The sequence below is a fragment of the Mustela erminea genome, chromosome 6, assembly GCF_009829155.1.
Source record: "Mustela erminea isolate mMusErm1 chromosome 6, mMusErm1.Pri, whole genome shotgun sequence".
In the NCBI taxonomy this organism is placed as follows: Eukaryota; Metazoa; Chordata; class Mammalia; order Carnivora; family Mustelidae; genus Mustela; species Mustela erminea.
Genome location: NC_045619.1, coordinates 129,852,987 through 129,878,650, shown reverse-complemented (window position 1 = coordinate 129,878,650; position 25,664 = coordinate 129,852,987). Strand labels below are relative to the sequence as shown.

General features: G+C 38.8%; 2 protein-coding genes and 1 long non-coding RNA gene across 14 annotated transcripts in view; 2 read left to right on the top strand and 1 right to left on the bottom strand.

Annotated features, from left to right (window-relative positions):
- Positions 1-15,539, top strand: part of ABI1 (abl interactor 1) — a 117,852-nt gene extending 102,313 nt beyond the window's left edge. For 4 of the 10 annotated variants that reach the window (XM_032349671.1, XM_032349672.1, XM_032349675.1 and 1 more), the window contains 4 exons: positions 2,785-2,958; positions 6,032-6,118; positions 9,975-10,160; positions 13,844-15,539. In XM_032349671.1, the coding sequence (XP_032205562.1) occupies positions 2,785-2,958; positions 6,032-6,118; positions 9,975-10,160; positions 13,844-14,019 (623 nt within the window). In that variant the 3' untranslated portion in view covers positions 14,020-15,539. The remainder of the gene's footprint in view (positions 1-2,784; positions 2,959-6,031; positions 6,119-9,974; positions 10,161-13,843) is intronic. The other 6 variants (XM_032349674.1, XM_032349677.1, XM_032349676.1 and 3 more) reach the window with 3 other exon arrangements.
- LOC116594360 lies at positions 119-1,309 on the top strand. Its single transcript, XR_004287180.1, has 3 exons — positions 119-186; positions 245-994; positions 1,203-1,309. It is a non-coding gene; the product is annotated as an uncharacterized LOC116594360 (long non-coding RNA).
- Positions 15,540-15,818: 279 nt separating the features above from the next.
- The window catches only part of PDSS1 (decaprenyl diphosphate synthase subunit 1), a 54,300-nt gene continuing 44,454 nt past the window's right edge, over positions 15,819-25,664 (bottom strand). For all 3 annotated transcript variants that reach the window (XM_032349684.1, XM_032349682.1, XM_032349683.1), the window contains 4 exons: positions 25,310-25,390; positions 25,090-25,203; positions 19,018-19,098; positions 15,819-16,270 (listed from right to left, as the gene is read on the bottom strand). In XM_032349684.1, the coding sequence (XP_032205575.1) occupies positions 16,130-16,270; positions 19,018-19,098; positions 25,090-25,203; positions 25,310-25,390 (417 nt within the window). In that variant the 3' untranslated portion in view covers positions 15,819-16,129. The remainder of the gene's footprint in view (positions 16,271-19,017; positions 19,099-25,089; positions 25,204-25,309; positions 25,391-25,664) is intronic.

Here is a 25,664-nt window from a genome sequence, read left to right as displayed (position 1 = left end):
AGCAGGCTCCCTGCCGGGCAGAGAGCCCAATGCGGGACTCGATCCCAGGACCCTGAGATCATGACCTGAGCCGAAGGCAGCGGCTTAACCCACTGAGCCACCCAGGTGCCCCTCTCAGACCCCATTTTAGACCTACTCAGAAACTTTGAGGATGGGGCTCAGCAGTCTGTATTACAAGCCCTCGAGGTGAAATTCTGATCAGTGCTGAAGTTTGAGAACCAATATTTTATTACAAGCCCTCGAGGTGAAATTCTGATCAGTGCTGAAGTTTGAGAACCAATATTTTAGAGAAACTCAGGAACCATATTTAGGAATGTTCACAGTAGTAGCATTAATATTAGCAAAAATCTGGATGCAACCCAAATGTTTACTTACAATAGAATGGATAAATAAATTGTGGCATTCTCACATGCAAATAAAAAAAAAAAAAGGGTGATCAGTATTGGATGAATCTTAAATAAAAAAACAAAACAAAAAGCCAGCAGCATGTATAATTACTCCATTATAAAAGTTTATAACTTCTCTGTGTGTTGTGTATTCTTGAAGGTCACATATATCTGTGATTTAAAAAAGGAAACAAGAAAGAATATTTAACACCTTTTGGGTTTTGGGATCCAGGAGGCACAAACAGGAAGCTTTGGTGATAGTGGAAATACACTGTTGCATGGAGCTGGGTATTTATTGTATTTTTCTTTATTATATATAAAATATATATACAGATAAATTATATGTCACTATTACATGTAATTATACATATTAATATATAACTGCAATATTTCTGTATATAACATATGTATAAATCATATGCCCATTGGTATTATGATTTATTACATATAAAAAAAGTAAATTCTGAAATAAGCATAGTTTGGAAATACTGAATGGTTGGTTTTCAGTTTTAAGATCAGCAAGGAAAATAACTTGGATTTCATATACTTTTTATATAAATTAGAAATAAAAATCATTTTACAGAGAGATCCATTAAAAACAGCTAAAGGTTGGGCACCTGGGTGGCTCAGTGGGTTAAGCCGCTGCCTTCGGCTCAGGTCATGATCTCAGGGTCCTGGGATCCAGTCCCGCATCGGGTTCTCTGCTCCGCGGGGAGCCTGCTTCCTCCTCTCTCTCTCTCTGCCTGCCTCTCTGCCTACTTGTTATCTCTCTGTGTCAAATAAATAAATAAAATCTTAAAAAAAAAAAGGCTAAAGGTTTACCTCTTAGTTCTGTGGAAACCCTAGCTATCTAGGATTTCTTATTCATGAAGGCTCTTGAGTGGAGTATTATTATTTTTATTTTTTATTTTTTAAAATTTATTTTTATTAACATATAATGCATTATTTGCTTCAGGGGTACAGGTCTGTGATTCATCAGTCATACACAGTTCACAGTGCTCACCATAGCACATGCCCTTCCCAGTGCCCATCACCCGGCCACCCCCTCCCTTTCACCCCTCTCCTCTCCAGCAACCCTCAGTTTATTTGCTGAGATTAAGAGTCTCTTATGGTTCGTCTCCCTTTCTGGTTTCATCTTGTTTCATTTTTTCTAGAGTATTATTTTAAAAATGTGTTTCTATTTAGAAAATGAACGTGGGGATGATTCAAATAATTAGTGACTGCCTGTGGCTCTGGGAGCTCCAAAATGTTAAATTTATTAACACTTTTTAAAATGAACAACCTCTGCTGTATGGTTTTATGTCATAATTTGTGTATGACCTCTAGAAGAGGCTAAATTACACAACTGAATGAAAATACGCTTGTTTTACTTACTTAGTCTGCTTAGATGTTTGGGTGGGGCAAAGGGGCTAACATTAATCCTGAAGTTACTTTTGGAAAGTATGGTTAACTTTAGAGGCTTTGAACTTTATTAACCTTTTAAGTATTAAACTTTTTTGAAATGTTGGTAAAGATGATGTTGAATAAAGTTTTCTGAACTGTTAGTGCTTTAGTCATTCTAGATATGCATGATAATGAAAGAAGGTTATTTTGGGTATAGGATGGGAAAAAGCCCTACAAGTATGGAGATAAATAATGGATTTTCTACATAAAGCTTCTTTAAAATTGTAAAATTATTTTACAACATCTAAAATTATTTACAGTTTTGTCAGTTAGAAAAATTTAAGTGAAAGGGGAAGTATGTTCTTAAAAGTTTAGAGATACATAACAAATCAGATACTATAAATATGTGCTTTGAAACTGGAAATTGTGCTTCTCATAAAAATGATTCTGCTAGCATATGTATTTGATTATAGCTGCTAAAACAGTAGACGTTCACTTAAATATAGCAGTATATGTGGAAAATATGCTAGCTTATGTATATTTTATAATTTAACCTGTGCTCCTAAAGATTTGGCAATGGAAAAGAAGCTTGTAAACCAACTGTTATATATTCACATCCGAAAACCGATGTGTTCCATTTCAAATTACCTTTTGGTACTTATTTTGTTGGAAAGACATAGTTCACAGGTAAAACCTATATATTCTAAAATGATACAGGAAAAATTTTATATGTAAGATTAGCGAAATACCATTTGGGATTCTGCTAAATTAAAAGGTTTAAGAACGTTACTTATTTTACTTTTGCAGTTTTCCACACAATATCTGTTTTTCCTTTTGTTTATAACTTCAGAGGTTATTTGTGTTTTATCTTCACTTTTCTCTTTATTTTGTGCTGTGGGCTTTGAGAAGCAATAAATATTTCTTACTGAGAGTCCTCTTCTCTTTGTTCTGCCTTCGGAGGTCACATGTTGCTCAAATTCTTTGTTGGTTGCTTTTGACTAATGCTTTTCCGCAGCCCCGGGCTCAGCTCCTGGTTCCCAGTATGGCACAATGACCAGGCAGATTTCTCGACACAACTCTACCACTTCCTCGACATCTTCTGGTGGATACAGACGAACTCCCTCTGTGACTGCTCCATTTTCTGCTCAGCCTCATGTTAATGGAGGTCCACTTTATTCTCAGAATTCAAGTAAGCTTGTGCTTGGCAGGCGTACAGCAACAGTGGAGTTCCTTTTGAAGGAAATTATTTGAAGCTGTTGTTCTTGCCAGTGATAGACAACAATTGAAATCATGCTATTTCATGTTTATTTTTGCTTTAGGAAGTCAGTCCTTGAATCCTACCATTTTAAGAATTACCACTTATCACAAAAAATAATTGCTTATCACTTTCAAAAAAATTCAGATTTACTGAATATACTTACATACTAAAATTTAACTAATGGTTTAATAGGGTATTTTTATTACTATAAATAGAACTAGAGAAGAAAAATAGCGAAATTAAGCTGAGTTTATTTTTATCAGCATGTTTGACATACTTTAGTAGCAGTGAAAGAAAGAACATTGGAAATTTTTCTTTAATACAATGAAATTGCTGGCTATCACTTTGAAGCTTGTTAACCTGTACTGAAATGAGTTCAAAACCATTAAAAACATTTGTGATGCCTGCTTATTCTGTCTCTAATCACTGTAACACTGGGGAGGATTTTCTTCTGGTTTCTTTCTCTTCGCGTCAAATTGCACATCTCAACACTAACTGCAGTCAGTGTTTTTAAAGGCTTAAAGATATTTAAAGATTAGCAAATAGTTTTGGCATATAATGGCAGGAAGTATGAATTGCTTAGGGTAATCATTAATTTCACTTTCCATGTTACGATGCTTAACTCAAAAAGGGAAAAACGTCTGACATGAGCTTGTTGCCCAGTATTATTGGCTTCAGGAGGCAAACCCTGGGTCTGGACTGGAGCACACTTTCTCATGTGGCGCTTGTAACTATTCTCTAGAGCTGCGTGTTGTAGTAGTAAAACATCACTGAGTACTCCGTTTTCCTAAGAAGCTGGTTTTCCCTAAGAAGTTGGTTTTCCCCAAGAAGTATAACGCATGTTCTGAACTTGTATTTTACAGCAGACCTGTAAATTTCCAGTGTAAATTTTAGAGTTAAAGATTGTGTTCTAGCAAAAAACTAAGAAATGAAAAACACTTGAGCAAAAATGTCAAAATTTACAGATAATCCCTAAATTTATACAGTCCTTTTTCCAGACTTAAACTTTTCATCCATACTACCTACCAAGAAACTTCACCTGTTAGAATTTTATCTCACGTTTCCCCTGATTTCCTTTTCGTGATGAAAGGTAGCTAGAGTCTGAATATTCCATGGATTTTCTGATTATTAGCTTCAGTAGTTTCATGACCTTTTCATTTTTTTCCCTTATAATATGTTGTTTTTAGATCCCATCTTTATGTTCTTTATTTTTCTTTGCCTCACTTAGATATTTAGTTCATGCTGCAAATAGGGTTTTTGGTGACACTTTACCTAATTTGTGTAGTTTTATTTCAGCAGTACTCAGTGGGTTCCTATTCTTAAATAAGACCTTTTCATTACTGAGTGACTATATCTTTTAGATACTATAAAGGAAATTTGGATTCAAATTTTGAAAATATTAGATTTCAAAATAACTATCCCTCAATCTGAGTTACTGTTGGTGGTATAGTGATAGTGGTAGTAGTGGTGGTTGCTGTAGTAGTAGTAGTAGGATGTAAATGTTTTTAGTGTTTTGATGTGCATATTTTCCCTTCTGTCCAGACGTGGTGGTAGTGACTAGTATCTTTATAGCATAGCTTTTCTTTTTCTCTCTGTACTAACCAGCATGTCTAGTTACTAAGGGTTGTTTCTAAACAAATTTTTTAGGTTTGTGGGAGGTTTGTTTTCTTTTGAAATCAAAGCTGTAACATTTTATTTATTAAAGAGCCTTCTACATCCAAAGTATCAGAATCAATGAGGACCAGTTTCATACATAGTGAATTGAATGTTAATTTTAGCCATATAATGAATATTAATGCAATTACATTGCTTTGGTAAGTTACTGCTGCTTTGAATACTGAACTTTTCAAATTTTTATGCTTACCAACAGAATTTATACAGCGGGTTAATTGAAATGACTTTTTGGTTAAATGATCCTTGGGAACCAATAAATTGTTTTTCTCTGTCAATTTAGTGCCATGTTTTGGTGACTGCCAGTAAACTGAATTTTGCAAAGTCAGTCCTGACTTTCTAAGCAATCTCTGGCAGTTACTGTCTTGCTAAAAATGAGACAAAATGATAAACTTAAGAATGTTTACTTCTAGTTTGCTGCAGTTTTTAATACATATGTTGTGTACGTGAGCATTTGATACCAATTTCCTATAAATTACATCCTCTCCAGTAAGAAGTTGAAGTGTTTTCAGCTACTCAGGGATTCGTTATAAATTACTTTAATGCAAATAATTGAGTATTTTCACCTGTTAGGAGATCAGGTTTCCTATTTCGAACAGTGATAAAATGAAGAAGGTACTTTTGAAATACTTACTATGAACCTCAGTGAACAATTAACATGGTATGAGGAGCAGTCTTGTTCCATAGGAAATTTAGGAGGGATATCTTTACAAATAAAATTGTCATCTTAGAAAATACCTTGTTTTACAGTAACAAGGGTTTTTCCTGGAGAGCTATGTGTAAATTTAGATATATAATGGTTTTAAAGGAAACCTGTGATTAGTATGTCTTTATAACAGAATAAACAGCTATTCCATAACATAACATATTTATTTATTTGTTTATAACATGGACTCTGATTTACAACATTACCTTAAAGCTAGATATTACCTGCTAGGTTATAGCAATATGGCAAAGACAAAATATCCTGGAAATATCGCTGTTGCTTTTTTTAAAGTCTTTTTTTAGAATTCGAAAATTCATTATGAAAATGTGTGATGGTAAACTTAAATGTTCCCCCAAACAGTTAACATTAGGGTTAAATTAAATGTATTTAAAAAAAAATTAACCAGTTGGCTAAGCAACAACTCTATTTAGGTTGGCTGATGGGAACTGAAGTTGAAGAAGGTTCTGCAGGTTTTTTGTTTTTTGTTTTGTTTTGTTTTGTTTCATTTGCAAACTGTTCTTTGCATACTTATGTTTGTGGTCCTTGTAACTGACTTCTGCTTTTTGTTTGTTTCCTTTTCTTTCCTTTATCTGTTTTACTTCCCCCACACTGTGTTGTCGCTACCAGTATCTATTGCTCCACCCCCTCCCCCTATGCCTCAGTTGACTCCACAGATACCTCTCACAGGCTTCGTGGCCAGGGTGCAGGAAAACAGTAAGTTCGGGAAAACTGAGCTGTGAAGAGTAGAGGCTGTTTCCTTATAGCATGCATGGCTGATGAGTCATCATTTTCTTACTTTTATTGAGAAGCTAATCTTATCTTGAAAACAGGTGCAGATACAATTTTGAAACTGAAGAGCACGGTCTTCAGTTTTTTCTCTTGTGTGCATGATTACTGACCCATATAAATTTCAAGACTGCAACTTTCTTATGTTATTTACATGATCTAAAACATGAAATCTGATCTTTGCAGATTCTTAAGGAAAGAATAATGAAACATAAAAATTCAAATTATATGAAAACTACCAGCTTCCATTAGTTATTAGGGGAGTTAGAAGACATTTTGACATTTTGTATTCTGTTGCCTGCAAATTCTTCAGCATATAGAAAATTAAAGTATGAGGTTGAATTTATTACGCATTGGGGGCAGGGTTTTTTTTTCTCCTTTAGTTACATAAAAATTTTAGTGAAAGCTTTGTAAAAGCCTCAGATTTTTATACGGAAATAATTTTGAACCTATATAAAAATTTGTTATTACAATAAGAATGAATCTGCAAGAATAAGTAATTTATATCCAGGTTATCCATTTGAGTGTGAGACTGGCAAGCCCTTTTCTGTTTTGGCTACATGCAGGCCCGTGAGGAATATTTCTGAATACGCACACCTCCTGCTTTTAGTCTTCTCGCAGACATGTCAGTTTAATGACTTTTGGAAATTCTTTTGAATACATGGATTTGATTAGGATAGAGTAGTCTATATTACTGCCTGATTACCTTGAGGTTCCAGACGATGTGTAATCCTAACTGCATGATCAGAGTGAGTGTTGACAAAATAAAACATACCACAACTACTGAATTATACTAGGCCAGAGTAGCTGTTGAGATTAAGATGGTAAGGTGGTCTAACAGTGATTTACTTCATTTGGGATCATTGCCATACAAATAAATTTTAGAATGGTTTCAACAAATGTGTAACCCACATGACTACCCCATCCTCCAGGAGAATACAGTGTGGCAAATTCTAGTGTTCAACTTTTGCTGACCCTGTTGTGTAATTCTCCACATTTCTTCCCTTCCTCCAGTTAAATTGTTTATTCAGTGTTATGTGCAAGGCTCTAAGACAAAGTTTCTACCTTTAAGAACTATATATGATTGAATGGGCTTTTTATGAGATGTAGTTCCAAAATGTTGAAATTTCTGAGTGTAAAACCATCCTTATTGTTAACATGTGTTTGAAAACGCTACTATGTTTAACTTACATTAAAACTTTGACATATAAAAAAGTGAATCTTATTTTTTGAAAAGAACTGAATAAGGGTAAATTGCTGGTCCTTGAGCAGCCTTATAGTCAATGGGAGGATACTTTAAGATAGCCATAATAAACATCCATTTAGTGGGACCAAAGCATATTGACTAGCATTTTGGTAAGTTTTGTAAAAAGAAATTTTATTTATTAAAGAGAGGAAGAGTGAACATGTGAGAGACAGCCTAAGCACACCAGCGGGAGGAGAGGTAGAGGAAAAGAGAGATGCAGGACCCCCCCCACCCCACCCCCCGCCGCCCCGCCCCTACTACTGCTAAGCAGGATGCCTGATCCCAGGACTCTGGGATCATGACCTGAGCTGAAGGCACATGCTTAACCGACTGAGCCACTCAGGCACCCCACCTCTTTTTTTTTTTTTTTTTTTTATAGAAATTCAGTATTAATGTATGTAATTCTGGGCATGCATGGTTTTTGCTAAAGACGACTGTGGTACTGTTTTATTTTAGTTCTTTTCCCTAGACTTACAAAGTGGAATCACTTAGTCTCCTTGCACTGCACAATGTGCAGCTTTATTTAGGATCTATTTCCTTTGAAAGCATGTTAGGAAGATTGATTATAAACTGTATCAGTATCTTACATGTTTTATGGAGTATGAATTCTGTGTTCTGTTAAATATGCAGTTTCCTGTGGCAGTTAGCCTACTAAATGTGCTTCAGTTTAAGACATGCGCCCCTGAAAGTTCATATGTTACATCTGCGTATGATTAACATCAGGAAGCATTTTTGAACTAATTATGTATGGTGCTAGACAAAGGATGATGCATAGAGCATAAGATTGAGTAGACCTCTGCTCTTGTGTATATATAATTTGGAGATAAACCAGTGTAGATTCATGGCAGTTGGACATGAAGACAGTTGAGTGAAAACATGAAACTGGTAAGTTATGTATATGAGTAAATGCAATTTAGGGATTCAGGCAAACATAATTTATACCTTAAACCAAATTGAGGATAGGAGCTCTGGCTCTTTGATGTTAGGATGGATTCATACCCATTTTCTTCTCCTCTCAGTAATACTAGAAGCTTTGTGGAGAAGGTAAGGGCAAAAATAAATGGATCCAAGTATTTGATGGAAAAAGACCTGCTTGATAGCTATCAAAATGAACATCACTACACAGGGTTTGTTTTCTCATAGTCTTCCTCGTCCCCCAACAGGATCAAGTAAAAAAAACCACAGAATTGAAGTGGTTGTGGAAGTAGGGCTGTTATCCACAGGTGTTCTAAATCTGGATCCCTTGTATAGTCTCAGCACATTATTCCAAATAAGGTTGAGTAAGCTTTAAAACCTGTATTACAAAGAGATTATGACTGCATGCTTTGATCACATAAATAGCCCCAGAAATTGGCATTTGAGTTAGTATGTTAGTATTCTGAATTTCTCCCCTGCAGATATTATAGAATTCTTTGTATCAGTTTATGTCAAAACATTTTCATGTCTTTAACTTTCAAAGAAATTTGTGGATCAGAATTTTGAATTAAGAATTAGTTGTGTGTTCTATGTTTGAATTCCTTAATATTGGGATCACTTGTTACCCGGTATCATAGTAGTTCAGTGAGCATAGTTCTAGCCTGACATTTTCTCATTTCACTGTTCGATTATTTAAATCACACACATACATGTACAACACCCATCTACAACTTGAGGTATGAGTCATTATTATTGGTTTGCATGATGTAAGTTCCTTTTTGTTTGTTTGTTTGTTTTTAATTACACCTTCCTGCAACACTTTTATGAATTTTTATTGTGGATGTATTCTTAGAAAATCTCCCCCATCCCATGCTTAAGTTTTACTAGCAATAATGCAAAAATTCTTAGCTTGCTTTCTGCATTTAAAATGTTGATTATGGATTGTAGATATTTTTTAAAATATTCAGTGAGATTTTGTATTAGCTTGTAATTATTTACTTTCTAATTTAATTTCTCTGGTTAAAATTTAAATAAAAGAATAAAAAGCCTACACATAGAAGCAGACCTGATACTGCCAACTTTTTTCTTGATTAAAATAGACAAAAATAAATATCCACCCACTGGAGGCTTATTTCTGAGGAACTAAAAGACAACTAAAAGCTAAAATTAGGGACCTGAATGTGCACAGTGAGTGGTAATCGAATCCTAAATGTGATGGTATACATAGTATTTATAGTAGTCCAGATGAGAAATGTGACATAAGGCTTGTTTAAGGAGGTAGGCTAACTAAAGGGCGACATTTGTTCCGACCCAAGCCTTGGAGTAAGGAAACTTTTTTACTCCTGTAATCCTTACATAAAAAGAGACATTGTCTCCTAACCCTCCTGCATTCATTAATTTGTAGCACTTCCTAATACTCTAATTTTTAGCTCATTTTATTACTGCAAAATTATTCTCACAAGTAGTAACTAGCTCTAACACACCAAGCTTTTATTTCTAATCATTGCATGTTTTATTATAGTGCATGCTGTATACAAATTAGAGCTTTACTAAATTCTTTTAACTTACGAATTTTCATTTACTCTGATTTTTTATTCAAATCAATTATCCGAATTCTTTTAGTTGCTGATAGTCCAACTCCACCGCCACCACCTCCCCCAGATGACATTCCCATATTTGATGACTCTCCACCTCCGCCACCACCACCTCCAGTGGATTATGAAGATGAAGAGGCTGCAGTAGTTCAGTACAGTGATCCGTATGCAGATGGGGATCCTGCTTGGGCCCCCAAGAATTACATCGAGAAAGGTAAGGTACAGTCATCATTGAGTTGAGGTAAAGAAGATTTAGCCTCCTTACAGAATTTGAGAGCTGTAAAAAACATCTAGTCCATGTTTCTCAACCCTTTGAATAGCTTTACCAGCCAGCATAATTTAGTTAAGCCTTATTTCCTATACATTTCCAATATAAAGGGATGCTCCATCTTTATTTTTTAAGTTAAAAATATGTTACGATGTTAGATGTGGTTTTTCAAATGACATAGGCTTCGAGCTGGAGATGAACTTGCCTGTTTGCATTTTATAAATGAAACAAATAAGACACAGAAATGAGTTACATGACTTATGACTTACTTAAAGGAGTTAAATGACTTACTAAAGCTACACAATTAGTAAAGACTTAAAATTTCTAAGCTCTTAAAAAGAGAAACCTTTCATATCTAAATATCTTAAATTGGGACTATCATGAGAAAGAGCCTCAATTAAAGTTTTCAGTTAGTTGGTCTTGTAAAAGAGAAGATAATCACTAGAATTTCAGTTCATGAAAATTATGTATAACTTTAACATCTAAATTTGTCAAAATTACCTGGCACTCACTATAATTTATGTATTAAGAAAACCATGGTAAGAAAGAAATCCCATTTTTAGAGAATTATTTGCTTTTTTTCATCCAGCTCTGTGTTGTTATAAAATCTGTGTTTGTCGAGTTTTGAAAATGCTTGTAATGTAGTTTAAGCACGTTGGATTGCTTTCAAAACACATTCCCTCGCACTGGCCTTGGCTCGGTTAACTGACGTTAAACAGGTAGCTGTAGCTCGAGACCGCAGCGCTCTCCTGTGCTGGCTTTGAATACATGGCTAAAAGGGGATTTGCGTTTTCCTTTTGTGTGTATATTTGTGTGTGTAAATTTTTTGAGTATAGTTGACACACAGTGTTATATTCGTTTCAGGTTTACAACATAGGATTCAGCTTCTCTGTAGGTTATGCTGTGCTCCCCACAAGTGCGGCTGCCCATCTGTCCCTGTACACGCTACTCAAATAGCACTGCCTACACTCTCTACGCTGTACCTTTTTAAATATTTTCAACAGTGAATATTCTACATACTGTTCAGGAAATCTTGAATATATTCTCTACTTTATGTTTAGATTCTCCTCTGCCTTTAAATAGAGATAAATGGTGGTTATATTGAGGTCGATAAACTTAGGTAGTCTTGAGTTGTGTACCTTTATTTCCTGGTTTGGAAAAGCAAATTTAACTTGAAATTGGGATTAATATGGAGCTAATAAAAATTGATAAATTTAAAATGATACAGTGGTTGAGACATTTGGCAATAGAGCAGAATTACAAAATGTCTTTACAAGTTGAAATAATAGTCTTTAGTGGTCATCACACGTTTTTTAAAAGACCAGATAATAAATATTAACTTTTTATACATAATTAACACAGCAGCATTCTCTTCAGGTGTACAACATAACTTGACACGTTTGTATTACAAAGATGAAATATTTTTGACTTTGCCAACCATACAGTCTCTTCTTTCACAGCTACTTGGCCCTACTCTTGCAACCCTTAAGCAGCCATAGAGAGTACTTAAGTGAGTGGATGTGTCCATGTTCAGATAAAACAAAGTTTTAATAAATTACAAAAAAAGCAATGGTTTGGATTTGGCCAGTGGCCATTGTTGGCTGATCTGTAGTCTACGTCAGAGAGTTAGTCTTTTTAAATAGTCCTCTTTAAATAATCACAAGATGAATTAAGATGGTTTAATAGAAATTTCATTGAATATATTAAATCAACAATATGCCATGAATATTCCAAAAGCCAGATTCTTAGAGTATATTAGTTGAACTGTGAGCTATATATACACAATGTATACATATATATATAATATAGGTATATATACCAATCTGATCATATCCATTTATATTATACTACATTATGTCTACTTTGAGTACCACATTTTAAGATTGTGCAAATTGGAATGTCAAGAGGAGAGTATCAGAAGATAAAATATCTAGGAAGTGCACCTATAACTTGAAACAGTTGAAAGCACTGTTTCTAAGTTGAGGAGAAGATTGCAGGGGAACTAGGTAGCTGTCTTCAAATTTTTACCATGTAGAAGTAGGAGTTTAGCTCTTTGTATGAGTTAGGATTCTGGAGAGTGGAGTGGACATTGAATTATTAATGATTAAGTACTCAGCAGTAAGTAACTATGGGAGAATATATATGCATTGGGGAGGGGAAGTTGGGTACAATTAGGATTCATTTACAGAAGGACTTAGGTTCAGTACTGTTACCAGCTCTTTGTCTAAGTGGAACTAAAACCATGAGGAAAAAAAAGCTTTCATACTGCTGACTAACTTTGAGGGTATCAGGCTTTTGTCAAGATCAGTCTGAAAGTTCTCTACATACCCAAACTCTAACGTATTGTGACTCCGAATACAAAGAAATTAATGTTACCAAAGCTAATAAATAATAAATAATTGGCAGATTAATTAGTATGTTAACTAAGTTATTACAGTATTTTCCTTACTAATGATTTTCCAGTAATCACTCCGTTTTCTTGAATGGTTATGTAGCCAAAAGTAATAACAGGATAATAATTTAGTACTATTTATTCTGTATGTTTTTGGGTTTTTTGGAAACTGGATAGGTCAGTGACCTTTCACTAGGATTCTGCTGCAGAATTAAAATGGAGGAGAATGGACTTGAGTTCACTTAATATGGTTTTGTAAAGGGAGAAAAAGGTTGCCGGTTTTAATTTTGTGAATAGTACTATGGATCGGTACTTTAGGTCTCTTCCTTATTTATAATTCGCTAATTCAGAAGGAGAAGTTACCTTTCTCAGGGCAAAAGCAAGTTCCAAAATATCTTAAGTGCCCTAAGAAGTGTTTTAAGAAAAAAGATAACACGAAGTAATGAACATCTCTGTCACATACCATTTCACATATACTGGAAAATCACATGTAACTTCAGAACTATCAGGCTATAAAGGCAGAATGAAGGAACAATTAAATTTACAAACCCGTTTGGAGGACTAGTAATGCTTTGGTGACCGTCTTTCCCACAGCAGTGTTCATAAAGGAAGTGACCATTTTGAACTCAAAATAATCAAAACCACAGAATTAGAAACCGGTCTCTAAGTCTTAATTAATGGGTCTTTGCTCACCTGTTTCCCCCTTTAAAAAATATCCCGTTGACCTTTAACTTATGTAAATACTCTTTTAAACAATCTAGGTATGGCTTCATAAATTCTCTGCCTATTTTCTGTGGATGAGTAGGATGAGATTGACCTCCCAGGATATGCAAAATTTCCAAATTGGTTGGGCTGTTACCTGATTTACTGATTGGCTCTGTAGCTTTGCCCACTACCTGTTTTGGAAAATGGTGTTTTGCAATGGTTGGCACTTGGTCGATTTTTGAACAATTGAAACATCTAATAAATATGAAAATTCAGGGATCTTTCCTGGATAGATTGGTGGGAACTGTGGACTTCTCTCTAGCTAAGTTGTCAGTCTGGTCCTACCATCAAGACCTTGAGGCACATGGTTGGCCACTGACTTAACCTGTTTTTACCAATGTAAGAATTAACAGTATTTGTACAAATAGTTGGTTTTGCTATACTATCGATTTAACTAGAATTGCATTAAAAAATTCAGTTAAATGTTGGAAATAGTGCACTTACCATGGCATTTCAACTGTTCTTTCCATAGTTGTGGCAATATATGATTATACAAAAGACAAGGATGATGAGCTATCATTTATGGAGGGTGCAATCATTTACGTCATAAAGAAGAATGACGACGGCTGGTATGAAGGAGTCTGCAACCGAGTGACTGGTCTGTTCCCTGGGAACTATGTTGAATCAATCATGCACTATACTGATTAATTTTTTTTGCTTTTAAAGTAGGTGGTTCTTATTACTCAGTCATACTGTGGGACTATTATGGTTAACAGAATTGTCTTAAAATGTTTTAAAATGTGCCCATACTTTCAGGACATGCTGTTTTATTGATATAACTGAATGTCTACCTGTAAGCATACATCTTTGAGGCAGTTTGTGTATTGCTAAACAGCAATTTATACAAGAGGCTGTCTGTAACTGATTATGCTTATGTACTTACTTACACAGTTAACTTTATGACCAGCTTAAGTATTCTGGGGGTGTGGGGTATAATATTTAACAAATCATGATTCAGATTGTACCATTACATGTTCAGTGCAGCATGGTTACTAACGCTATGTCAGACTAATATTAAAATCAGAAAATTTCAATCCTGGTGCTGGTCATACTTTTTGTTTAGACTTTCTCATTCTTGAAATATGCTATTTGTTTAAAGCATGCATACAAATTTATGTATTGAAATATACTTAAAAAAAATCCAAGATGCTTCCAATTTGTGTAATACTTACTTGGAGTACTCGTACTTAGGTCTCTCGAAATGAATGGAGTCTCTAAGGTCTCCATGTGAGACAAAACAAAGGGTTATCTGGAATGCTGGAACTCGCACCTGAGTTTTTGAATGAGTGAATTTGCAGTATAAATTTTTTCCATTCATAAATACCTAAGTGAACCAAAGGTTTTTGTCCTTTCCTTCACTGGTTTGCTTTTAAAATAAATAAATAAATGAATAAATAAATGAATAAATAAATAAAGATACTGATTTATTGCAGAATTATGGTTCTATTTTCTCAATATATTAACTTGGAAAAAAAATATTAGCCTTATCTCAACCTGTCCTAATGGCAGTGACTGATTTTTGCAGATTTAAAATCTGAGATGGGTATTTACAAGTCAATCTGCTGAATTCCTTTTCTAAAGTAACTTTTTCAAAGCTAAGAAAATGTGTTAAAGTATGCACATTCTGTACGTAAAATTCTTAAGGACTGCTGTATCAGTCCTTTGGTTTTCCAGTGGATTGTTGTATACTGGGTTCAATGAAAGGAAATTATCTTTTACATGTTGTTTTTGTAGAAGTGGGTGCAACTGACTTTTGAATAGGCGCTATTTAATCCATTACCTGGCACTAGCAACATAAAAACGTTTTAAGAAAATAATTCGAAAAAAGGTGGATCATATATAATCAGTGAACGGGGAATAACATACCTGACCAACAGATTTATATTGTCTTTTGAAATAATTGAAATGCAACACATGCACTTTGTGTGTCTCCTCTTAATTTAAGGGAAGGTTAGAGGGATGTTTTTTTCTTACCTTGTGTATAATTCAATATTGCCTAGGATATTAAAGTAGAGCACTCAAGTGTGGGTTTCTGTGTATTGAAGATTTGTTTGGATTTCAAATTACAGTTATGTACTGGGCGTTACAGACGTGTAACAGCATAGTAAATGGTAAGACTAGTGCAGAACATTTATTCCTGAAAATTAAAGGCCATTATTGCTACCAAATCAACGTGACTGTTGTATATGCATTTTGCCTTTGTTAATTTTAAACAGGATTTCAGTATCACTAGTGATCAGCTAGCAACCTTTTTCATTTTTTCAAGTGGAATGTTCTCTTAATTTTGTATATAACCTGTTGTCTAAATTTTATGTACAGTCTTTTATAATAAACCATTCTCCTATATGAAATTTTGGATACTGTTAAAATCTAATGTGGATTGAAATGTAGACTTCACATTTTTTGTGACCTTTACTCCTATGGTGAAACACGATAAACCATTTGAATTTTAACATTGATTATTTATTTGTGTAATGGCTTTACATGTGGATCTTAACAGTGTAAACAATACCACATATAACCATCAAGATACCTCGATTAGAATTTACAGAACTAGAGTTACAGATTCGGATGGTTTAATTACATTTAAAAAGTTTTCTGAAAAACTTTGCCAATAAAAAAAAAATTGCCCATCAATAAGGTTGAAATGATTTTTTGAAATGATTTTTGGTTACCTGCACATGAAGCAAAGAATATTTCACAAAATTCTTTAGGCACGGTCTGGTAAAATAGCTGCCAGAAGTAACAGAAAGAGTTGTCATTTCTCTCTCGTGAGGACGATTTCTGAAAGCTGTATGAGGGCGTCTCTTTCTGGGGACGGTCGAAGTTTACTGATCTCTCGTATTGCTTCATGGCAGTACCGCTGCGCGAGGTAGGTGGTTTGCTGCACACCGTCACTCTGGTGGGTCAAGAACACAAGGGGACAGACGCCTCACTCTCTCTGCTCAGCTCTTAAATTCTTGCTGTGACAGTTAAAATGTCTTTCTGTCGTGATCCAGTGCTCTCTCCCCCAGCTCATCATTCCCGCTTCCACGCCGGCTGCGTTGAGGCACTTTCCTCAGATGGAAGCACTTTTGTATTGAATCAGCGTGCAAAGCAACTAACTCACTAATATCAAAATAGCCACCTACTTTCCCTTAAGGATTCGATTTTTAAATGATAAAATTATAAATTTAAAAAACAAACATATACATAATAAAGCACAAAGGATGGAGATCAACAGTTCCCTTCTTCCACAGACCCCAGCTTTACCTGCTGGTTTTAATGTCTTAATTAACAACTTCAGTCATTATCTATTGCCCTTGTGCTGAGAAAGGTGAGGATTTAGCCTAGCCAGAGTAGAATATTCCTGATGTCACTCTGAAAGGCCTCTGATTTTCTGTACTTTACTGGTACAAAATAGGGTGCATTTTATTTTGCTTTACCGTAGTATACCAAATCCCACTTTGGAGTGTAACTGCCTGATCTTTCTACCGCCTTCATCATCCTGTTTGTTGCTTAGACTGACCGCCTTCCAGCTGTGCCCGCTGCCGGCCCGCAGGTCTCTATCAGATGCGGCCTGTTCCGCTGGTTTGAGCGCTCACAGCTTTCACGGTCTTGGGGTTTCCATGTTGCTAAAAATACATCCACAGGTAACTCAACTGCATAGTGTAAGTGGGAGGAGGACTTACTAACTCAATGAATGGTTTGAAAGGATGTAGAATTCTAGCTTTAGAATGTTTCTTCATCATTTAGAAGGCCTTACCTATTGCCTTATAGCGTCCAGGGTTTTTGCTGTACACCGAGCCAGTTCTAAACTCTTCTCCTGACCACACTTTTCATTTTCTTTTTGGATTCTCTTTCTGAAACGCCTGTTACATCATACTGATCCTCTCAAAGCTTTTCTCATTTTATTCTCTTACTGTTTGTTTTTAAGGGTTTGTTCATTTCATGTTATAACCCTCCTCTGGAGCTAGTTTTTCACAACCACTTAGAATTCTTTGAGCTCGTACTTACTTTTTTTTTTTTTTTAAATACCTTATTCCATGGATACGGTATTTTTTCACCCCCCAATTTTATATTTTTCCCTGAATATTTCTGTTTATCTTGGTCTCACTCACCAAACTTTTCATCATTAGTAATTCTAAGTAAATCCTAGTTGTTCATTCACATTTAATGAAGGAACAGGGACGAGGAAGGAGCCCTGGGTGAAGGGAGTTAGGATTTAGAGGTCTTCGGAGAATTTAAGAGAACATTCTTGTACCTTTCTAAATGCACGTCTGTCTAGGCTTGCTGGATCTTCGTCACTGTTTTGCTAAAAGCGACAGTTAATTGCCCCTCTTTGCAGTCCCACTTCCCACTTCAGCCTTCAGTAATTCTGACAGCAGAACCTCTCCCGGTACATCACCTCTTTATCAGCTACAGTCCTTCTCCTGAGTCCTGAACAGTACTGCCAGATTACCCTCCAAAGAGGTGGTAGCACATTAGGATGCTTAGCAGTATAGAGGCTTAGAGAAATACATCCTTCGGAGAGGGTCTTGCTTTTTGGAAATCTGACAGGTAATTATTTGAAGGACTGCACTAACCACAGATCAGACCACACATTAGCTTACTAAAAACTGCTCACCCATCTCATTCATTAGCTCTACTGGCTCCAAATAACTTTGGGTTTAGATTTTGGAAAGAGTTCACTCTTGAAAGACAGTTATTGAAAGTGAAAATACGCACAAAGATCTGGCTTCTACAGGAAAGTTCTGAGGATATGTGGCAGTATATCTGAAATAAGCTTACCGCCCCTGAAGGTGAAACAGTCTGCCTCTGTGGGTTCTTGAGTGACCACTGATGGCAGTTCTAGGAGGGACCAGGGATGGTCCACACTGAGGGGATGGCTGTGAGCACCCAATAACCTGGAGGTGGCAAAGGTAAGCCTGTACCAGGAGGCCTGTCTGGGGGACTGCAGGGCAGCAGTGCTGCCAGTGGATTTGAGGAAGACGGCTTTCAAACCAGCAGGGCTCAGCCCATATGATACAGTAGAATCACTTGGATAGAGGCACCTGGGTGGCTCAGTGGGTTAGGGCCTCTGCCTTTGGCTTGGGATCCCGGGGTCCTGGGATTGAGCCCCACGTCAGGCACTCTGCTCAGCGGGGAGCCTGCTTCCCCCACTCTCTCTGCCTGCCTCTGCCTGCCTGTGACTCTGTCAAATAAATAAAAAATCTTAAAAAAAAAAAATAATTTTGGTAGCTCTAAAGAAGTCCTAATGTTCAAACCTTACCCAGGACCACTTAAATTAGTCTTCAGAAAGAGTTCTAGAAGAATAAAGGATCATACAAGTTTCTCTTCCTCAGTTTTTGTCAAGTCAACAATTGACCACACCTGGTCTTGCATCTAAAATTTGTTCTGTTATTTGGTTAAAGAACTCTGCTGCACTGACCTGCTCCTGGCTCATTTCTTCGTAAAATAATTTATCTGGGGAGCGCCTGGGTGGCCCAGTGGGTTGGGCCTCTGCCTTTGGCTTGGGTTGTGGTCTCGGGGTCCCGAGATCAAGCCCCACATCGGGCTTTCTGCTCAGCAGGGAGCCTGCTTCCCCCCCCCCCACCCCCCCGCCTGCCTCTCTGCCTCCCTGTGATCTGTCAAATAAATAAATAAAATCTTCAAAAAAAATCTTACCTGTAATACATATTGTCGAGCTCTGTCCACATCTCCTGGCAAACTGAACCGTCTCATTATCATAGCATTCATTTCTGGGAACTAGCCATAAAGAAAGAAAATATTTATTTATTACTCTTGTAAAAATCAAATGTTCTAACACTTAAGTTTATAACAACAGGAAAAAACGAAAAGGTGATTAAATGTTTAGATGGTTTGAGGGCAGGGGCAATAAACTGTAGCAATTAAAGAAGCAGAGCTAAGAGACACATCCGTCTCCATGCCCAGGACTGAGCGGGTGCCCAGGAGAGGCAGCTGCTGATCTTGTTCATTCTGGTGTTCTTTCTATTCTAGTCTTGGGTCCACCAGTGAGTAAGAAAGAAAGAGCAAGCTACATCCCTAAAATCCCCTTACTGCCCTCTCTAAGAGTTCTCAAGCTTTTGCACCGGAATCACTAGAGACCTACTGGGCCACTGCTTCAAGGCTTCTTGATCAGTAGGGAATGGGGCCTGAGCACGCATTTCTAGCAGATTCCCGGACGATACGAATTCTACTGACATTCTGAGAAGCAGTGGCCCAAGATGAGGGTGGGAATTAAGCATTCTACTTTTTAGTGCTAAACTGAGTGACATCTGGAAGCCACTGAGGTGTCTGAGCAGCGGGTATTACGAGCAGAGGGTGCTCAACGTTGACTGCACACGAGAGTCAGTCAGGAAGCTTGGGGTTGCCTAGATCTGCTCCTAAGGATTAGGATTCTGCTGGTGGGGGCGGGGCGGGGGCCGGAGTCTGGCCCGGGCATCAAGATTTGAAAAGCACGCCAGGTGTTTTTAATGTGCAGCCAAGTTTGAGACCCACTGAATTAGAGGAGGCAGAGAGGCCAGTCATGTTACTGTCGTGGATTATAAAGAAGACCAGAGTGAAGCTGTGGCACTAAGAGAGAAAAGGAGACAGGTACACTGAAGACAACCTGTGCTCTGCACTGGGGAGCAACAATTCGGGAGAATCGTCACCATTAACAACCAGGAAGTCAGGACACCAGATCCCTTCATTCTCTAGACTAGTCAGAGCCCTAGTCCTGGAGCCTCCAAAGCTGAGTGAGCCCTGTCACCTGTGGGTCCTACCCTCCTCCTCAGTGTCGTGAGGTTGCTTAACCAAACGAGCGGACACCCGTTAGCTCTAACAGCTTCTGGTTCCATGACATAAGAGGTAAGCTATGTTTGGTTCTGGACACATCAGTGCTTACAGCAGTTGCCAGATTCTCCCTGGCAGTGAGCCTGAAGTTGCTGTCCTGTAACCACCATCACGGTATTAGTAATCCTAGAAGAAAAAAATAGGGCACACAGAGAAAAACCTCAACCGGATGATGACAGATGAAGAATTAAGAGTGTTCCTTTCAGAGTCAAGTATGTGTCAGAACAAAGTTCTAAACACGTAGAAGCTGCTCCCATGCTTAGAAAATGTAAAGGCCGGCAGACGGTTAGTTCTTAAATGAGAACAGGTAATTTGTTTTAGTTACTGGCCTTTTAAGAATAGAGTAAGTTTTATAGGAAACACATCAGGAAGCTCAAGTCAATCAATTTAGGTGGTAAAAAGCCAAATCAAGTAAGCATTTGTCTTAATACCGCATTCCAAAATTGGAAGGCCCTATGCTCAGAGGTGACGGGACGCTGTTCCGGGCATCTGGGATAATCATTTGTTTATGGTACATGAGCTCTTTCTGCCGTACCAACAGGGGTGGTAAAATGTGCTGATTGGGTGGCTTCTCGGACTCCTTTTATTATAAAAAGCATCGAGAAAGCAAAGTGTGAAGAAAATATTTGCTGTGAGTGTGACTACATCCTTCCTCTAAACATGTAGTGTGTGCAAGTTTAATATGCAAATACCAAACTCTTCCCCTAGGCCTTCCTCAGTCCCCTTACTGTGTGCGATGTGGAGAAGAAAGGAGAAGCCTTAACGGGAACAACGGTTGCCTGCTTGCAGATTTCATAAGAAATAAGAAAATTTTTGCCCAGGCTATTTAAGTTTGAGGGTAGGGAGACCTTTTAAGAATAGGACAAATCAGGGGCACCTGGGTGGCTCAGCTGAATGTCGGACTCTTGATTTCGGCTCAGGTCATGCTCTTGGGGTAGTGGGAGGGAGCCCCGCATCAGGCTCCACGCTTAGGAGGGAGTTTGAGGGTTCTCCTCTGCCCCTCCCCCGCGCTTTCTCTCTTTCTCTAAAATAAATAAATCGTTGGGCGGGGGGAAGAGCAGGACAAATCGTATTCTAACTGTGAAATGTATCCATAAACTAAACTAAACTAAACTAGAAAGGTGATCAATAAATGTAGCGAGATTACTCACACAAAACCTGGGTAACTAAGGGACAGCTAGTCAACAGTGACAGAAGCCAGGACAGCTGGTGCAGGGGCTGGGGCTGCTCATGGCAGCTGGAAGTGCGGCTACAGGCTGACATTTGGGTCTGGTGACTTTATCAAATAAGAGAAACAGAAGAAAGGAAAAGATCTTTTAAAGGATATTTGAGAACAAATGTAATCTCACCAAAAAAAAAAAAAAAAAAAAAAAAAAAACCACAACCAAAAAACACTTCCATTTTGTTTCTGAAGAGCTCAATATCCAACTTACATACTCCTTAAAAGATTTAACATGACGTTTCTGTTCTTACAAAAAATCCACGTACACACACAGATTGGAAGGACACTGTCATCCCGGGATCCCTCCAGAAATCCCGAAGTCCCCTGTACTAACTTATCCAGAGAGCTCTTCAGAGTGATGTCAGAAATACTGAATTCAAAGAGAAGGAGCTTCTATTAAGTTGCAGGGTCCAACGAATCCCTATTTCAAAACAACAGCTGGGTGGGAAGGGTAAGCGGTTTCCCAGAGCTGCTTGTGGTCGAGACTCCGTGTTCTCAGATGGAAAAATTCAAAGACTCATTTAAGTAACTGGCCAACAAAACTCACCCACCTATGGAAAAAGATGACAGACCTCTTACGAGGACTCCACTAAGTGGGCAGGTTAGTGACAGGTCCCAAGAGCGGACACAGGCTCTTCTGGAGTGACCCAGGCCCAGAGCACACGAGTTACCTGCTCTGCGGGAAGCCCCACGGGGGATCAGACAAGCTCTCCTCAGCGTCCACGCTGCCAGAATCGGACATCGTGGAGCGAAAGGAACACTGGTCTTACGGGAGTTGGTGTGTGATTGTCTGCTGTGCCATTTACCAGATGTTTAACTTTGGCCAAGTTTGCACATCGCTTTCTTACTTATAGAGTGGGCATAATACCTACCACAGAGAGGAGTTGTGAGATTAGAGAGAATGTACCACAGAATCCTTCGCAAACCAGGAAAACAACGCACTTTCGTACAATGGAGACACTGCACAGTCTGGTGTTAGTTTGGAACCCGTTTTACTCAAAATCACGTTTGGCCCTGTAAAAATCTTTTCACACATTTCTGGCCAAGAATCCCCTTTTCTGACAGTTTCATCCACAACAGAGCCTAAACTTGATGTTTTCTTTGAAAACGACTTAAACGTTTTTGAGTCACTTTGGCCTAATCGCCACAGGACAGAACGGGGAGTCTGCTTAAGAAACAAGCTCTGCGCAGGGGCGCCTGGGTGGCTCAGTGGGTTAAGCCTCTGCCTTCGGCTCAGGTCATGGTCTCAGGGTCCTCGGATCGAGCCCCGCATCGGGCTCTCTGCTCAGCAGAGAGCCTGCTTCCTCCTCTCTCTCTGCCTGCCTCTCTGCCTACTTGTGATCTCTGTCTGTCAAATAAATAAATAAAATCTTAATAAATAAATAAATAAATAAAATCTTAAAAAAAAAAAAAAAAAGCTCTGCCCAGTCACTTCCTGCTTGGCCTCTCTGTGTGTTCCCTTTTCTGAGGCCGCCGAGCGCAGCTTTTCACTCCTTCCCCTACCGCCGTATGGGCAGATGGGAACGCGCCGTCTGGTGAGGGTGAGTGGGTGCCTCGTGATGCCGCATTTCCCAGTGAGACACTCGTAGCACCGCGGTCTGGGACGCTGTAAGCAATTGTGTGTTCCTTTTCCTTGCCTTTTTTTTTTTTTTAAACCAGCATTTTTAATCTCTTATGTATTACTCACTAATTAATGTGTAGGAGTGATCCATTTTTCCTCCTGACTTTGACCCACTGTATCTTAAGGGAGAACTACTCCTTACTCCTGTGTGTGGAGGAAAGCAAATTCAAGGAGGACAGACACCGGCTCTGTCATCTCACAGACTCCTACAGACTCAGCTCTTAGTGTCACGGGGGCTCACGGCGATCACTTGTAACTGTTACGATTTCGAAAAGTATGACACCCAAAGCTTTTTGGTAGACTGCAAGCTTCTTTCAGAAAAGACCTGTTCCTTAGTCATCCTGAGAAGCTGTCCTCACTCAAGGACCCTTCACTCGCATTTGCTGGCCAGGGTCTCGGGGGCAGACAGACCAGAGGTCGTAGCTGTCTAGGTGGCGGCCGTGACTGCCCTCTCCAGCCTCGGGCATGCCTTTCCATTTACACGACTCGTGAATCCTCTGCTTTTATGTGGGCTCATGGGAAAAGATAAAATGTCCTTGGTCAGCTTTAATGTATAAAGGGGATTTTCTAAAGTTTTTTTTAGAACTTAACACACGTTTTAATATTCTCCTTTTGAGCTGACAAGTATAGTAGAAAGGAGCCATCTATAGCACGCCATTTCCTCATCTCTGCCTCCAAATTCTGCAAGGACAGAGCCTGGCAGTGAGGACAGATATTTCTAAAATCCAACATCTGTGTTTGGACCCCTCGTTCCTCAGTTGACTGCTATCCACTAATATGCTGTCCTGGCCCAGACCCCCCAAGCCATCAGCTTCCTCCAAGGAGAATTACCCAGGTTATGGCTCTGCTAGACAGTGGATAAAAGATGATCTTTCCTGGGGCACCTGGGTGGCTCAGTGGGTTAAAGCCTCTGCCTTCAGCTCAGGTCACGATCTCAGGGTCCTGGGATCGAGCCCCACATCAGGCTCTCTGCTCAGCGGGGGAGCCTGCTTCCTCCTCTCTCTGCCTGCCTCTCTGCCCGCTTGTTATCCCTCTGTCAAATTAATTAAAAAAAAAAAAAAAAAAAAAAAAAAAGGATGATCTCTCCTTTCCTGGACCAGAAACTGATCAAAAGCAAGGTCACTGGTTTCAATAATGGACTCACTGAGTTCTACGGAAGACATAGTTTATATCTTTGTAAATTCTGAGAAAGAACAGAGGCAAAAAATCTCAGAAAGACTAAAAGTTACTAAAATTTTAGACCGAAGAGCGAATTTTTAATTTCGTGGCATGGTGATGAACATCTTATTTCTTTGCTAAGTTTTCACTGGCTTAAATACACTACAAAGATGAAAATCGATTAAAAAGATGTCCAAATGCCAGCCAATGTCCCACTTACTGCAAACCACGTTTGGCCCAGCCCCAAGGGATGTGGCCGGGCTCCAGAGCAGACTCTGGAAACGTCTGCCTGCCTCACAGTCCCTGCAGCACGTGAAGTTCCTAAGCTCTCATCCACACTAAGGAAACTACGAGGCAGCTTCACTTCCTTCCTTAATGGACAGTCCCTCAATCTGAGGAAGGAACTATGGGGTTCTAGCAGTGTGTTCTACCGACTTCTTGACATTTTGAGGCCATGGCCGAGCCTCTGTGAAGCACGTCTCATTAAACTTCTAGAACTGCAGAATTTCTTATGCTCGGAGGCCGTTCCTGTGCCTTTTTAAGGGGCTCTGAGGTACACCCCAAATCCAGTCCCATAATCAAAAGGTGGAGACCATTCATCTTGTTAGTGCCTAAAGTACATGGAAATCCTCATAATGCTGCCTTAAATGCATACAGCATTTCATCTGTGAAGTGCCTCTGTGACCATCACAGTTGATCCTCAGGGTCACAGGTAAGGGCACAGAGAAAGCTCAGAAGAAAAATAACTGGTCCCAACATCTCAGTCACAGAAGTCAGGATGGACTCCAGATCTGAGGTCTCTTAGGTAAATGCTTTCCCACATCTTCCTTATCTGAACCCTCCCATTGGCTGAGCCGGGAAGATACAAAGCTCCGTGTCTGAGGGAGTTGGGGAAACGTACCTGTTGGCAAGCAAACAAGACTGGGCCAGTGGCTAACCCGAGCTTCAGGTCCGCTGACGTTGGTTTGCCCATTTGGTCAGAACACGAGGTGAAGTCCAGCACATCATCTATGAGCTAGTGAATGAGAACACGAGATGTCAGCAGCACGGCCACCCTGGGTGTCACTGTCGCCCTTCCCACAGTGCCAACGGGCCACGTTCCTAAAAAGCAGAGGACCAACCTGAAAGGCGATGCCCACATTTTTTCCGTATTGATAGGCAATCTCATGCACCACTGGGTCCGGGCATCCCAGGACAGAGACCTGAAGCAGAGAGAGAATTCTGGAATAAGCTGCTGACAACAAGCAAGGCAGCCTCCCCCTGCATGCAAGGATGCAGAGACCCACTCCCTGGAAAAAGAGCAGATGAGGCCGCGTCACAGGCAGGGTCAGGCGATCCCGCCACCAGAGCGAGACCAGACGCGCGCACAATGCCCCTGCTTTCAGCGGAAGGATTTCAGCCTCCATCGCAGATTGTTCTTTTCGATTCTAGGGAAGCTACTCTCCACCCCTCCTTTCCCGGGATAAGTCCTCTTTC